Source organism: Acomys minous (genome assembly GCF_964271855.1).
Source record: "Acomys minous genome assembly, chromosome: 10".
Taxonomy (NCBI): Eukaryota; Metazoa; Chordata; class Mammalia; order Rodentia; family Muridae; genus Acomys; species Acomys minous.
Genome location: NC_140491.1, coordinates 75,588,211 through 75,603,315, shown reverse-complemented (window position 1 = coordinate 75,603,315; position 15,105 = coordinate 75,588,211). Strand labels below are relative to the sequence as shown.

Genomic DNA, 15,105 nt, shown 5'->3' with positions numbered 1-15,105 from the left:
CTGAAGCTTGACTCAGTGAAAGTGGAGTCAATGAGGACTCCTGAATTAAAGCATATGTGAGGGGACGACAAATGCCTCCCACCAATCAGACACTCCAAATTTTAGCCTGTCAAGAGGACTCCACAGGGATGTGGATTAAGGTTTCTTCAGTGGCCTCTGGGGTCACGACGGAAGTTTCTTCAGGGTGTTTTGGGTGGGTTCTGATGGAGAGCAGTGGGACAGAGGTCCCTAGTTCTCGTCTCAGAAAAGCCCCAGGCCTTTCTAGTTGACTAGTGTCCGGATGTGCATTTCCACCTCGACCCCCATCCCACCCCCGCGGCGTCACGCGAGCGGACTACACTTCCCAGCAGGCTCCGCGGCCGGCGGCGAGGGCGGGTGGGGGCGGCTGTGTGAGAGACGGAGGGGGCGGCGCGCGCCGGGTACGCGCGCCGGCGACCATGGCGTTCGCCAGGCTAGAGCGAGTACTTTAACCCCGGGAGGCGACGGCAGCGAGGGAGCGAGCCTCGAGCGGGCGGGCCCCAGCCTGAGGGAAGGGAGGAAGGGGCGGGGAGAGCGCCGGAGGGAGGCCGGTCGGCCACGGGCGGGCGGGCAGCGCAGCGCAGCGCCGAGCGGGGCCCACGGGTCCATGAGGAGGCCCCGGGACCATGGGCTCCAGGATCAAGTGAGTGCGGCCGGGCGGAGCCGGGCCGGGCGCGGGGGAGGTGAGGCCGGGCTAGAGCTGCAGGCCGCGGGCTGCGCTTGGGGGACTTGTTGCCGGGATCGGAGGGGTTTCCCGCGTGGAGGCGTCAAGCGGGGAGGGGGAGACGGTTGCCATGGCGATGCGGGGAGGCCCGGGGTCTGGGTGCGTGCGGGGTGGAGGGGCGCGGGTGATTAGATGTCCCCTCCTCACCTGAGGGCGGGAACTGCTGACGTGACGAGGTGGCTCTCTCGGCGGGATGTACAGAGCCCCAGAAAACTGTCATAGCTGCTGAGAGTGGGGAGGTCTCCGAAAGCACGTCTTCGTGTGGGTGTGTTTGGGGTGACCCCGAGAGTTGGTAGGTCCCGAGAGGTTGCAGCCTGTCTGCTTGAGGCCTGTAGCCATTACAGAAGTGGTGTGAGGTTCTTCGAGGGAGGGGGCTCCTGGTGGATTTAAGGGCTAAACAGCCTGCAGGGAAAGGCCCTTTGCCTTTGCTTTTTCTTCCTCTTATCAAAGTCTACACAAGCAAGGGCCAAAGGCGATGAAGGAAGATACCTTTTGGGTTGTAACTGAGCACCTGATTTTGAAAAGGGTTTGTAATCTTATCTGGCAAATTCCCCCACTTCTTCATTCACTTGGAGTCTCTGGCTTAGTTTTCTGGTGCAAGGGCTGATACTTGTAACTTCAGCACCGGTTGAAACATTACAAGTTGACTTTGGAAAGTGCAACTTTTATGTGGCCCAGTTTGGGTGTGTTGCGTTAGACTCTATCTCTCCTCCCAGCCAAGACCTCTTCTGGCCACTCCTTTCCTCAGCCCTAGAACTCAGATGCTTTATCTCTCTCTCATCATTAGCAGCTGTTCACTTTTTCTTTATGACTAATAGAATTGCTTAAGGACATTTAAGAACAAATTTGACAGCATAGGCTTTTCTGAAAAACACCATAAACCCTCTTATAGGAAAGTCCATGGAATGTGTTTATTTCAGCATTTTGAGAATTGTACTAGGGAAGTTTGAAAGAGGAAGGGCCTCAAGGGCAAACATCTAATAATTATTCAAACACTGCATCTCATGTCCAGGTGATGCACATGCAGTGTGACCCTTGCCCAGCTGTTCAGTCTCTTCAGCAGTTAGGGTTCTCATTTACAAAAAAGGTGTCTTGTATGTTTTGCAGAAACCCTGTGACACCCGCTGAATGAAATTAGCAAGGTTTGCTTATGAAAATGAATGTGGAGGCATAAGGTGACCTTTACTTTTTATAGAGGGGGTTTAGAACGTAACCCAAACAAGAGTCTGAGAATCTGGGGAGGAAAAATGACTTAGTTTGTCAACTGTTGGGAATAAAAAGGCACTCCAAGCTAAGTAAGAGTTGTAAACGTGGTTTTCAGTAGCACACAGAAACATTTTCTGTAAGTTACCTCAGAGTAACAGAGGAAGCACCAGAATGCTTACCTTTCTTGTTCCAGAGAAATTCAGAGACTTGCTGGACTGGAGGCATCGTGCATTTGAATGAACATTAAAATAGAACAAGCAGACGTTCAGGTGACTAGCCGTCATCTGCTCTTGCTCTTGACAGTAGCAGGTCCACAGATACGTTTCTTCAGTACGTTTGGTGGAACGCATCACTGTAATATCTGTGCACTTGAGCAAGGGAAGTTACCAAGGCATGAAATTGTATTAAGTGTGAAATTAGTATGAAGAATGGCCTTATTGATCTTCAAACTAGACTGCTCAGTGGCTAAAAGAAAAAGACCTGGGAAATATGTTAGCCTGTGGTGAGACTGAAAGAGAGTATGAAAATAGAGGTAATGAAAGTTAGTTGTGATTTACATCGAGTGTTAATTGTGCACTTTCTGTTCATAGCTGATCGTATGGATAGACAAGAGGTAAGGGAATAATCAGTTTAGGTACCATCCTTACCATTGAAGAAAATGGCTTTGGTTGCTACTGGCCATTCTGTCAGGCAGAACAGTTGGTCAGGGTGTTCACCCAGCTGAAGTAGACGCTAAGTATGCAGGCCCTATTTAGTAGGTAGGTATGTAGGTGGGTGGGGCTTCCTAGGCCCCTCTAAGCAATCTGTTTTCTTTTGCTTATCTCTGATGTCTTGTGTCATTATAAGGACTTTGTGGATCAGATCTGGGTTCAAATTCCAGCTCTTTCTCAAGCTATGAAACAGTATGTATGTGAATCTGGATTTTGCTAGGGTAGGAGGGGCCTGCAGGATTGTTATGAGTAGTAAACACACGGTCAGGCCCCTGTTAGGAACTTAGTGTTTGCTTTACACCTTCGTGTCAAATGATTAAGAACATCTGATGAATTTTATGCCAGGAATGTCAGAGAAAGGCATGTTTAAGGTAACAGAGAACAAAATTTTAATGACCAAGGGTTAAGACTGACTTAACACACTGTCACAATATTAAAAAATAAAAGTTGATTAAAAAACAATACTGTGTGTAATTGTGAAGCCGATGTCTGCAGTATGATGAGTGATAAAGCATGTGGGTTACTAGATCCAGGGGGTGATTGACTGCTTATTCAGGCTTGGCAAGCTAAGGCCACTGGAGCAGTCTCTGTGTTGGGCACCATGGTAATGTTTAATGTGAATCATTTCATAAAACCCCCACAACTGTCCACTGGTGCTATTTATTAACCACTGTTTTCACATGAGACAGTGGGAGTCCACAGGCCTGAGATCAGATGCTAGTTCTTTACCAGCTGTTTGCACCCCCATGCTAGGTCAGGCGCCTCTCTGTTTCTGTAACACTTGTTCATTAGGATGGCAGTGCCAAGTCTTGTTCCTCAGTTGACTTATATTAAGTGGAACACAAACTTCTTGAGAGCAAGGGCTATCAGATTTGTTTTTCAGTTCCCTATATCAAACCTGAACTGGCACATGATTGTCTAGCAAGAATTTATGGGCTGTGTTTTAATAGGCTCTGAATTAAGATGCTAAGACATTAAGTTCTCACATTGAAATGTATATAGAATTAAACAAGAGCAAATTGCTAATAGAAATCTCAAAAAATTTTGTATTTATTAAGTATAAGGCAAATTATCTTGGTCTGGGTAGAACATTACTTTTACTAACAAGGGTTTGTTGGTCTGTTTATTCTCCCATGCTTTTCTCATCTAGAGTCCCAATAGGATGTCCTCCCCAGTTTTGTTGGTCTGTTTAAATAATGGCGCATTGTCTTACATCAAACAAAGCATCTAAGTGACAAAGAAAAGAGGTCACCAATATTCAGGTAGTTCACTGGAAACCTAAACCTTCAGCCCAAGCAGATATTTTCTAGAGTCATAAAAACAGTGGTAAGTGACATTCTTGGACAGGTATGTTTAAATCATATTTAGTGTTTGAGTGATCCCTGTGGACTGGAATGTGGTTAATATGAGGCAATTTAACAGATAATGCAGATGCACAGAAGGAAACTGTGAGGCAGTTTAATATTGCTTGCGGTGACATCCTAGAAATTGCTTCCAGGGATCAAGTCCAGGAAGTGGGTTGTTAAGTAATGGAAGGAAGTATTTTAAGTGAGTTTGAAGAGGCCTGACATTAATGGACCCTGAGAAAAGTATACTTTAAGATTTGAAGGCATAGGAACAGGATAGGCCAACAGCTTTGGCCTTGTGGTAGTCAGCATTAGCCCATATGCTATTCTGCTGTCCCCACCGGGCTGACCTCGAGGTTGATATTGGAGGAATACATTAATTCATTTACCCTCTTACTACAGAATTAAGAAGTGTCAAGCACACATTAAGCATTTAACAAACATTAGTTGTTATCAACTGTAGTAGTGCTGTGCCTGACAGTGTGTCCCAAGTACTAGAGGTACAAAAAATGAAGATTTTCTTTTGTGCTGAGGCTCCAGAAAGTACTAGATACAAGTACAAAATAAAAGCACCCAGCCCCCCACTCTTCTCCCTCAGACCCTAGGCATAATTCAATATAATTGCTATGGTGGTAGGGCGGCCAGTAATGACTAGGTGGTGGAGTGAAGGTGAGTCTTGCTACCCTGGGGGTGGGAGGGAGTGTTAAGGCTTTAGGGAGAGAATGTTCTAGTTGCAAGATGAATATGGACCATAAAGGGGTTAAGGGTGGTGATGGTGGCTGTGGCAATGACTGTGATTTCAACCAAGTGGTATGTATGAGGTCAGGCCTATTAGGGAAATGAAAATATTCAGTGTGAGGAACTGTGTTAGACATCTGGCATTACAGTGGGGATGATAGATGTTTTTTGTTTTTGTTTTTTGTTTTTGAGACAAAGTTTCTCTTTGTAGTCCTGGCTGCCCTGGGACTCATGGAGATCCACCTGCCTCTGCCTCTGGAGTGCTGGGATTAAAGGCGTGGGCCAGCACACCTGGCTGATAGATGATACTTATTTTTGTGGTACTAACAGACTAGTGGACCTGATAGATAAACTGAGTAACTTCACATAAGGTAATGTGAATGTGTTGTAAGGCAAGCAAGATGCTGAGAGGATGATAGCAAGTGGCCGTCCTATTTGGGATAGAGTGGTGGGGATGGCCTCACTGTAGAGGTGTTGTTTGTACTCCGAACTAGAAGACTTAAAAGACTTAAAAGAGGTAATAGTCATGTCAGCTTTGGGCAAGACTTTTATTTCAAGCAGAGGGCAAAGCAAGAGAACCCTGGGGAAGATTTTAGGAACTGATAATGTAAACAGGGATTTAGGTGAGGTCAGAGTGAGAGCATGCTTAAAATAGGCCTTGCAGATTTTGCGATGTTCAAAACTGCTTTGTTAAAATGGAATTCACATACTGTAAAACTTACGTATTTATTTTTGAGACAGGATTTCTGTATACTCTTGGCTGGCCTGGAACTCTATGTAGATCAGACTGGCCTTGAACTCACAGAGGTCTGTGTGCATCTGCATCTTAAGTGCTGAGATTAAAAGTGTGCAGCACCACATCTGGTCTTATATTTTTTTTGTTTTTTGTTTTTCAAGACAGAGTTTCTCTGTTTAACAGAGCCCTGGATGTCCTGGAACTTCCTCTGTAGAACAGGCTGGCCTCAAACTCAAAGAGATGCTTCTGCCTCTGCCTCTGGAGTGCTGGAACTAAAGGTGTGCACCACTACACATGACTAATAAAATCTTTTAAAGTATGTCTACAGAGTGAATGCCACAGTATAATTATGGAGCATTTTATTACCCTAGAAAGAAACTGTTAGCTGCCACTCCCTATTCTCCCAAATTTTTCCAACCCTAGGTAATCACCAGTCTAACTTCAGTTACTATAGATTTACCTGTTCTGGGCATTTCATATTATAACCTTTTGTGTATCTAGCTACTTTTCCTTTGCATAATGGTTTCAAGTATTATGTTGTAGTATGTCTGAGTCTCGTATTTTGTTTTGTTTTAGTTTTTCGAGACAGGTTTCTTTATATGTAGCCCTGGCTGTCCTGGAACCACTCTGTAGACCAGGCTAGCCTTGAACTCACATAGATCTGCCTCTGCCTCCTGAGCTCTGGGATTAAAGGTGTGTGCCACCACTGCCAGGCTAAGTCTTGCATTTTCATTGTAGGTAATATTTTGTTTGTTTTGTTTTTTTGAAACAGGGTTTCCCTGTGTAACCCTGGCTGTACTGCAATTCCCTCTGTAGACCAGGCTGGCTTTAAACTCACAGAAATCCACCTGCCTCTGCCTCCGGAGTGCTGGGATTAAAGGCGTGTGCCACTACTGCCCAGCTTTATTTCTTTACTTTTGTTTTATTTTTTTAGATTTCAAGACAGGGTTTCTCTGTGTAGCCTTAGCTGTAACTCTGTAGAGCAGGCTGGCCTGTGGGTAGTATTCCATTGTGTATATGCACCACATTTTACTCCTTCATTCATCAGTTGTTAGATGTTTGGGTTGTTTCTACTTTTTTACTCTTTAAAATATTAATATGAACATTTAGTGTAAGCATGTGCTTCATCTCTCTTGAGTATACGTACCCAAGTGGAATTGCTAGGTCTTATATGATAACTCTTAAAACAATTTTCCAAAACAGTTTTGCCATTTGATGTAAATGGGTATCTCCATGTGGCTCTGATTTAGTCCAAATGAAATCTATAGAAAACATAGGCTCAAAGTATAAAAGATGGCTTCCCATAAGAGGTTGAGGCTTGAGCTGAAAGGGAGGAGGAACTTGAAAAAGGAGGGAGTTCTCACAGGACGAGTAAAGGAAGTCCTGTGGTTTGAAAGTGGCTGTGAGTCTGTCTCATTCTTGTCAAGCATAGAGGAGCACCCTTGCTTTTAAAAATCGTATATGATTATTTTAATCATACTTATCACATTACTTTTTCTTCTCCTGCTTAGGCCCAACCCCACCTATTTTCATATTTCTCTCTGTGTATGCGAGTCCCACTGAGTTCAGTTCGGGTTGCTTGCATGAGCATGGGTGGGCCGCTTTGTTTCTTAACATAGCCCTGCTCCAGTCTGTTTTTGGTCTGCTCTTTAAGGGATCCCATTACCAAGAGACTTGATGCTTCTTGTGACTTCTTAGGCAGCACAAAGAGTTCATATCTCTGCTTTGTGATGCCGCTAGCATCTGAGATGTGACTTTTCTTTGTGCCTTCTCCCTCTAATGCCTCTTGCCTTTCAAATACAGTGTTTCCACCCCAGCCCCAGTAGACTGTAAGAAAGACCTAGAATGGTGGAAGAAAAATCTCAGATTGGGCTTTCTGTTACTAGAGACCCCAGTCAGCCTGTTGAGTTTTTATGACTTTTCTGAACAGTGTGTCTGTGCTACTCTGTGCTTTCAGTCTGAGCCATTGCAGTCAACTTAGGAAAGTTGAAACAGGGAAGGTAATTGTTTTTATTCAGGCTGTTAAATCTGTATGAGTCCCTGGCTGGAATGTTGGTTGCAGTTTCAAAGGTTAACCTTTTTTTTTTTTTTTTTCCATGGCCCTTGGAGAACTGATCCCTAGTTTTGCAACATTCTTTTTGCTGAGAGGACTTTGTTGGGACATGGAAAGATAAATAAGGAAGACACAAACACAACGAAGTTGATCTCCTTTACTCTTACTGAATTTATAACCATTCATTTCAAGTACAGTCATAAGTACATAAGGACATTTTGGATACAGACTGGATCTTATATATGATTGATGGTCTCATAAAAGTCTATAGTAGCCTTATCTGTGATGCTCAAATAAAAAATAGCCTAACAACACATTTCTCAGAATATATCTCTATTATGTATTTAAGTGTTGAGTGTGTATGTATGTATGCATATATATATAAAACAGGGTTTCTCTATGTAGTCATGGCTGTCCCTGGAACTCATTTTGTAGACCTTGAACTCAAGAGATTCACCTGCCTCTGCCTCCCGAGTGCTGGGATTAAAAGTGTGTCACCACCACCCAAAACCAGAATTTTTTTAAAAAGCATGTTTCAAATAAAAGCAAGAAAGAATTATGTTCAGAATGTATTTGTTCCTGTTGAAAAGACAGTGCCATTCCAAGAATTTGTCTCTGTTGGTTATATATCATTAGAATGTACTGTTAAATACACATCAGCAGCTGTCATGAGCAATGGCATTCCAGACAGAGAAGACTACAAAAGTCAGAGGGAGATAAAAAGTATAGCTGAAATACAGGAAGGACATGATTATATATGTAAATACACATGGACACAGATTACAGGATGCGGACTTGAAAAGAAAAAAAAAAAGCCTGTACCATTGAGGAAGTCAGTGAGAGTTGTAATGGGATCTCACTGGGGCTTTTAGGTAGACTACTAGTAGCAGCAGGTTAGAGAGCAGTGACCAAGCAGTGGCATCCCTAGGTTGTGCAAGTTGATCATTGGAACATGAGGAACTGTATTAGACCTTAAGATTTATTCTAGTGACAACTTTCAGGACTTCTGTATTTTCTAATATATTAGTGTAGCAATGAACTATTGGAATTTATAGGTGGATATATGTAAAGTTTGTTTCTTAGTTTTTTTTCTGACAGCATTGTGTGTAGGAAAAGGAAGGCTGATGGATTGTGGAACTATGAAGTAGTTTGTTTCAGGAGATGAAGGCCTGATCTGAGGTTTTGGCAATGGAAAGAAAAGAGATGAGTTTCAGAGAGATTTTAGGTAGACATAATGGGGTTGTGGACTCCAGAGATGAGTAAAGATGATCTAGCAACCTTAACAAAGTTATGTTTTAAATGGGGTGTTCATAAGGTGAGGACTGGTGCAGGATGTATTTGCATTTCAGAAGACAAGTGAAAGATTACAATTGGGAGAAGATATTTTGGCCTATAGTGAGAAAGGAAGAATCTTTTTTCTTTCTCTGTATAGCCCTGGCTGTACTGGAACTCATTATGTAAACTCATTCAGAGATCTACCTGCCTCTGCCTCCCTGTTGCTGGGGTTAAAGGTGTGCACCACCATTGTCTGGGAAGGGAAGAAATGTTTAAGAGCTCCACAATGAATACATGAGCTCTGGCAGACAAGTAAGACTTAAAGTGAGCTGGTTCCAGCTGCAAGAAGGAAATCTGCCCATGGCAGATTTAGAAAGAGAAAGCAACAGAAAGAAACACCTTTTGAACTGTTAGCCACAGGAAAGGCTTTAGGGACGTTGCATTGATATTGCTTAGGTCTTGTGAATAAACGGAAGGAAGGAAACCAATCTAGAAAAGATGCTATTTGAGTCCAAGATGAGCCTTGAACTCCAGGGTGTGAGAGAAGCTGGAATGGGGTATGATATAGTGCTGAAGCAGCAACCCTTCCCCCAAAAGTCTATTATGACATAACTGGCTTAAAACTTATACACTCTCTGTGCTGAATTCTGAGTCTCCCACCCTAGTGTGTGTGGCTGAAATTTGTAAAGGAAAGTACATATATCACATTGTGAGGGATCAAAAGAAGTCTCTGGTGTAGCTCCCAGCAGAGATATGACTCTCTAGAAAGCTATTAGAAGTATTGCTTGTTGAGGCTAAAACATGCTGACATTGAAAACCTGAAGTTTAAAAGGTTTAGAGAAAGCAGATATGTTTCTTTTTACAATTATGTATCTTTTTGTTTTGTTTTTTATTAAAACATATTTGTTTCCTTTAGTGAGACACTTAAGATGTATGCTATGTTTTACTAGATTTATTTGAAGGCTTAAGATCCTGATATCCGAAAATCATTCTTTCTCTTGCTGGCTGGAGAGATCAGATAAGCATGTAAATATTCAGAATTGCAGCACTTAAGAACATTTTATGTTCTCATAAATATTGGACATTTTTATTCCTTTTTCTAAAAGACATCAATAATTTATACTTTATTTTAGCTGTTATCACCGTTCAGTCATTTTCCATAGTGCTTAGAGTTTCATTTTAAAATTGATTTTATATTAGGAAACAAACACCTATAAAAGTAGAGCGCATAATGAGCCCCCAGATCACTCTCATCACTCAAGTTCAAGCCATTAATTTCTAGCTTTGCTTTCATTAGTAGGTAATAGCTTGTAATTCCCTTCCCACCTTCCGCTGTCCTGGATTATTCTGAATCAAATTCCAAATGACACATTTCATTCTTAAATATTTCCCTGCCCCGGAAAGATCTTTTTAAACAATGTCATACCTAAAAATTTTTAAGAGTTCTTTATTATCATTAAATATCTATTCAGCATTTCATGATTTTTTGGCTTATGAAATGTTTAAGTTTAATTTATTGTTTGGGTACACTGTGGATGATGTGACGTGTGTGTGTGTGTGTAGGTCAGAAGACAGCTTTGTGGAGTTGGTTCTCTCCTTGCATCTGTGGGTTCTGGAAATGGGATTCAGTGCTCAGGCTTGTTCGGGTGGCAAGCACCTTTATTTACTGTCCATCTTGCCTCCCCTCCATTTCAAATACATATTTGCTTGAATACACTGATGTCATACACTGTGTCTGGTTGGTATCTCATAAATCTTTTTTTCTTTTTGCAATTTCTTTTTCTTCTTGGTTTTTTGAGACAGGGTCTGTCTACACGGCCCTAGATGACCTGGAGCTCATTCTGTAGACCAGGCTAGCTGGGAACTTACAGAGATCTGCCTGCCTCTGCTTCTCAAGTGCTGGGATTAAAGCATCACCATTCCTGGCTCTACAATTTATTTCTTACAGAAAAATGTACTGTTATTTCTATGTAATTTCCACAGAATCATCATGGTTTATTAAATATTTCCTTTATCTTTTATATTTCCTATAGTAATTAGAATGAGTGATTTGATGAGATCCAAGTTCATTTTCTTGGCAAAAATACTTAAGTGGTAACAGCTGCTCTACTAGGTGGCACATGTTAGGTATCTGGTTCTCTCTCCTAGTTTCACTGGCTTGGGTGGTCACATGCCATACTCTGTTTCTGTCATATCTTTTGTTAGTTGAAATGCTTCTATAAAGAAAATCTTTTCCTTATCAACCTCTGAATACCCCCATCCTAGAAAGACAGGATGGATGCTTGTTTTCCTTTATGAGTTTTCATACAGCTTCCTTGAATTTTCTGAAGGCAATTAATATACTTTTTAAAATTGGAGGGAGTGTCACTTTAAATGCATTTATATAATCTTATTTGCCTTGCCCCCCCATCCTCTCAGCTATCAGTTATTATCCTTCCTGATACTGAATCTGTCCCTTTTGAGGGGGGTGCTCATTGGGAGTTTCTTTAAGTAATTGTTTGAAGTCCTTTTGACAAGGTCCTAGGAGTTTCTAAGAGTTGGTTTGTTTGTTTTTGCTTTTGCCATAAGATGTTCTAGTATCATCTTAAGTGTTTCTTGCTTCAGACCTGTATTCTACCATATCTCTTGGGACTCCTGCCTGCTTAAGGTGGAAATGATCTTGGTCTGGGTTTTAAGAGTTTTGTTTTTCAATATGGGAAGGTTTGCTGTTGTGTCAGTTGTTATTTCTAGGCTTTTCTGGATGTCAAAAAAGAGTAAGGAAAAAAAAAAAAAAAAAGGGTCTGTCGAGATGGTTCAGAGGTTAAGAGCACTGCCTGCTCTTCCAGGGCTCCTGAGTTCAATTCCCAGCAACCACATGGTGGCTCACAACCATCTATAATGAGATCTGGTGCCCTCTTCTGGTGTCCAGAAACACAGGCAGGCAGAACATTGTATACATAATAAATAAATAAAATTTTAAAAAAATTAAAAAAAAAAAAGAGTAAGGAAGGGAGGGAGGAGGAGAGGGGGATAGAATACGAATGAATGAATGAATGAGTGAATGAAAGAAAGAGAAAGTATTTCTGGGCAGTGCTGCACACCTTTCAAAAGCCCAGTTATTGAGAGGTTGAGGCAAAAGGATTCTGAGTTCTTGGCAAATCTGAGCTACATAGTGAGGCATGCCTTCACGTAGAAACATGAATTGTTTACTATGTTCATACCATTCTTTCCCAATTCCCAGTACAACAGTTTTATTACCTTCATCACCCTTATGTCCCAGTCACCCACACTGTGCTCAAAGACTTAATTTCTAACAACTCTTTGCTTTTTTTCTGTAATTCCCAGTCTACTCAGTAACAGCACCAGTATTGCTTCCAGCAGTAGGACTGCTAAGCATATTTATTATTATTTTAATACTGTTTATTATTGTTGTACATATGATATGTGCATGGCCTTGTACACCAGTGTGTAACGGAAGTCAGAGGATAACTTTGTGGAGGCCAAGCTTATTGTCTACCTTTATGTGGGCTCCAGAGGCCTTTTTTGTTTGTTTGTTTGTTTTTGTTTTTGTTTTGAGACAGGGTTTCTCTGTGTAGCCTTGGCTGTCCTGGACTTACTTTGTAGACCAGGCTGGCCTCAAACTCACAGTGATCTGCCTGCCTCTGCATTCCGAGTGCTGGGATTAAATGCGTGCGCTCCTCCCCCCTTCCTATGAGGCCTTTTAAGTGCTCATAATCACTGAACTATTTCTCAAGACTATTAATAGATTTATTCCTGTTTTTCTCCCCCTCCCCATGGGTGGAGAGAGGGAGAGAGAGAAAGTGAAAGAAAGTGAGGGCACTCATGTGCTATGGTACATATATGCAGGTCAGAGAAAACCTCTTGGGAATTAGTTCTCTCCTTCCACCTTGTTTTTGAGCAGGGTCTATTTAGTTCTTTCTGCCAACTGCACTTCACAGGTGAGCTTTCAGCCATGCTGTTGCTGCCTCCTGTTTGATTCTGAATACTGGGGCTGGGATTACAAATGCGACTACTGTGTTTCGTTTTTTTACATAATAGGTTGCTAAGCAAGTACTTTTACCCTCTGAGTCATCTTGAAGGCTCATTATATTACTATTTAATTTGATGGGGTTTGCTTGTTTGTTTTCATCTATGGGTATACATAAAGAATGTATAGTCAAATTACTGTTCTAAAATCAGTAGAAATAATTTCTTTGTGGTTGTGTCACCAACTTGAAACTACTTGGCTTCAAAAAATCTTTTGGAGAGTTGCTTTTTTAATTTTTTAAGCTTGGGGCAATTTTATTAGACTTTAAAAGAACAACCCTAGGGCAGGTAAGCTGTAAATCTCAGCAGCTGCCCAAGGAGGAGGATGGAGAAAAGGAAGAAAGAAAACCATGCCCTTTCTAAGCAGCTGCATGGTGGAAGTGCGGGGAGGTAGCTTCAGAAAAGAGTAAGAGGAAAGTACTGGAAAGAAGAAGAGAGAAAGAAGAAAAATGGAAAGTTAAGCTTCTCTGAGATAGAAAAGTGGGCAGAACCAACAGAGCTACACACTGCAACTCTATAAGGAACTGCTGGAATTGTTTTTAAAGACAACTGAATTTATTTTATCATCACATATATTATAGCTTCAAAGATAAATCTACAGAACAGGTATATTCATGAAGGTTCTGTATTCCTGCTCTGTCCCCCTCACTTCTCTTCTCCATAGGTAACCAGCTTGATTTTAGACTTTTATTTGTCATTTCACTAAAAGTGAACAAGAAAGGCAAATATGTAGCATATTTATGCATCTTTATGCTAGGCCTTCCAACGAAATTCTTGGCCCACTTTTCTCCTTTTGATTTTTTCTCATTCTATAAAGGGATGGCTCTTAACAGTATGTAGAAACCACCCTTCCTTCTCTGTAGACAGCATAATATTCCACTGAATAGATGGACCATGGTTTATTCAGCCTGTCTCATAAGGTGAGTATTTAAGTTACAAATGTTGCAGAATTAAATGCCCATGTGTAATATGCACACACATATAAAATAGTATATACATATTGTACATACATATATAATGTGTATATATATGTACATATATGTATTCCTAGGATGGAATAGTGGGTCAGATGGTATGTTTAGGACAGGGGGTGTTGTAGCTCATTGGTAAAATTCTGCTAACATGTCTAAAACATTTGGTTTGATCCCCAGAGCTAGAAAAAAAAACAGTCTATTTGTAATTTTGCTAGATACTCTTCCACATGGTTTGTGTCAGCTCACACTGCCACAGGAGAGTGCTGTTAACCTTATAGCTTTGTCAACAGACTGTCAGTCAGACTTTAAAAAGCATTTTGACTGGGCTGGGGATATAACTTGGTAGAGTGTTTGCTTAGCATGCAGGAAGCCCTGGGTTTGATCCAGCATGGCATAAAACAGGTGCTGTGATGTGTATCTGTAATCCTAGTACTCAATAGATTAAGTCAGGAAGATCAGAAGTTCAAGGTCATCTTCTGCTACATAGTTGGAGGCTGGCTAGGACAACATGAGACTCTGTCTCAAATTTTCTTAAATAAAATTTAAGTATGTGGTAATAAATCAAATCTTTTATAAGCTCATAAAGAACAATCCCTCTACCCTGCTCTTTTCCAGTCCTATTTGGAGTCAAACTCTGTTAACTGGTCCTATTTTTAGATCTGTTGATTCACCCATAACCCTAGATAAATCTGTCTGTTAATTGATCTTAGGCAGTAACTACTGATTGCCAAAAGTGAAAATTGAGTGCCTTTATAGTCCTTTTGTGTGTGTGTGTTTTGTTTTCTTTCCTTCCTTCCTAACTTACTTTCTTCTTTTTTTAGTCTTAGGGATTGAATTAAGAGCCTTCAAGAACCATATCATCCCCAGCCTTGGTCCACTGTTTTCTATATTATGTTAATAATGGAATTGGTTAATTATACTTAAAACTTATTTATTGTTTCACTAGCTTTTAGGAGTGTCTTTTGATTCAGTACTTTATAAGGCCCAGAAAATTATTATTTAGGCTTGCTGGTCTACTTTCTGTAAGCTAGACTTTTACTTCATGTGATAACTGGATTTTTAAAAAATGTATTTATTTGTTTTGGTGTTTTGAGACAGGATTTCACTTATGTAGGACAGGCTGGTCTTCCATTTCTGATCTTGCTGCCTTTGCCTCATGAGGGCTGAAATTATAGGCACATGCCATGATCCTTTAATTTTTTTTTTTCAAGACAGGGTTTTTCTGTGTAGCCTTGGCTGTCCTTGAACTTAGAGTTTCACCTGCTTTTGCCTCCTGAGTGTTGGGATTAAAGGCCACCA

At 41.3% G+C, this 15,105-nt stretch overlaps 1 protein-coding gene across 15 annotated transcripts in view; it reads left to right on the top strand.

The window, feature by feature from the left end:
• Positions 1-402: 402 nt before the first annotated feature.
• DENND1A (DENN domain containing 1A) overlaps positions 403-15,105 on the top strand; it is a 476,985-nt gene continuing 462,282 nt past the window's right edge. For 4 of the 15 annotated variants that reach the window (XM_084797952.1, XM_084797943.1, XM_084797953.1 and 1 more), the window contains exon 1: positions 404-661. Coding sequence is in view for 5 of the 15 variants with exons in the window: in XM_084797949.1 (XP_084654075.1) it covers positions 645-661 (17 nt within the window). In the remaining 10 variants the exon portion in view is untranslated. Of the gene's footprint in view, positions 662-1,682; positions 1,918-3,808; positions 3,985-15,105 lie in introns of those variants that run through there. The other 11 variants (XM_084797945.1, XM_084797940.1, XM_084797948.1 and 8 more) reach the window with 6 other exon arrangements.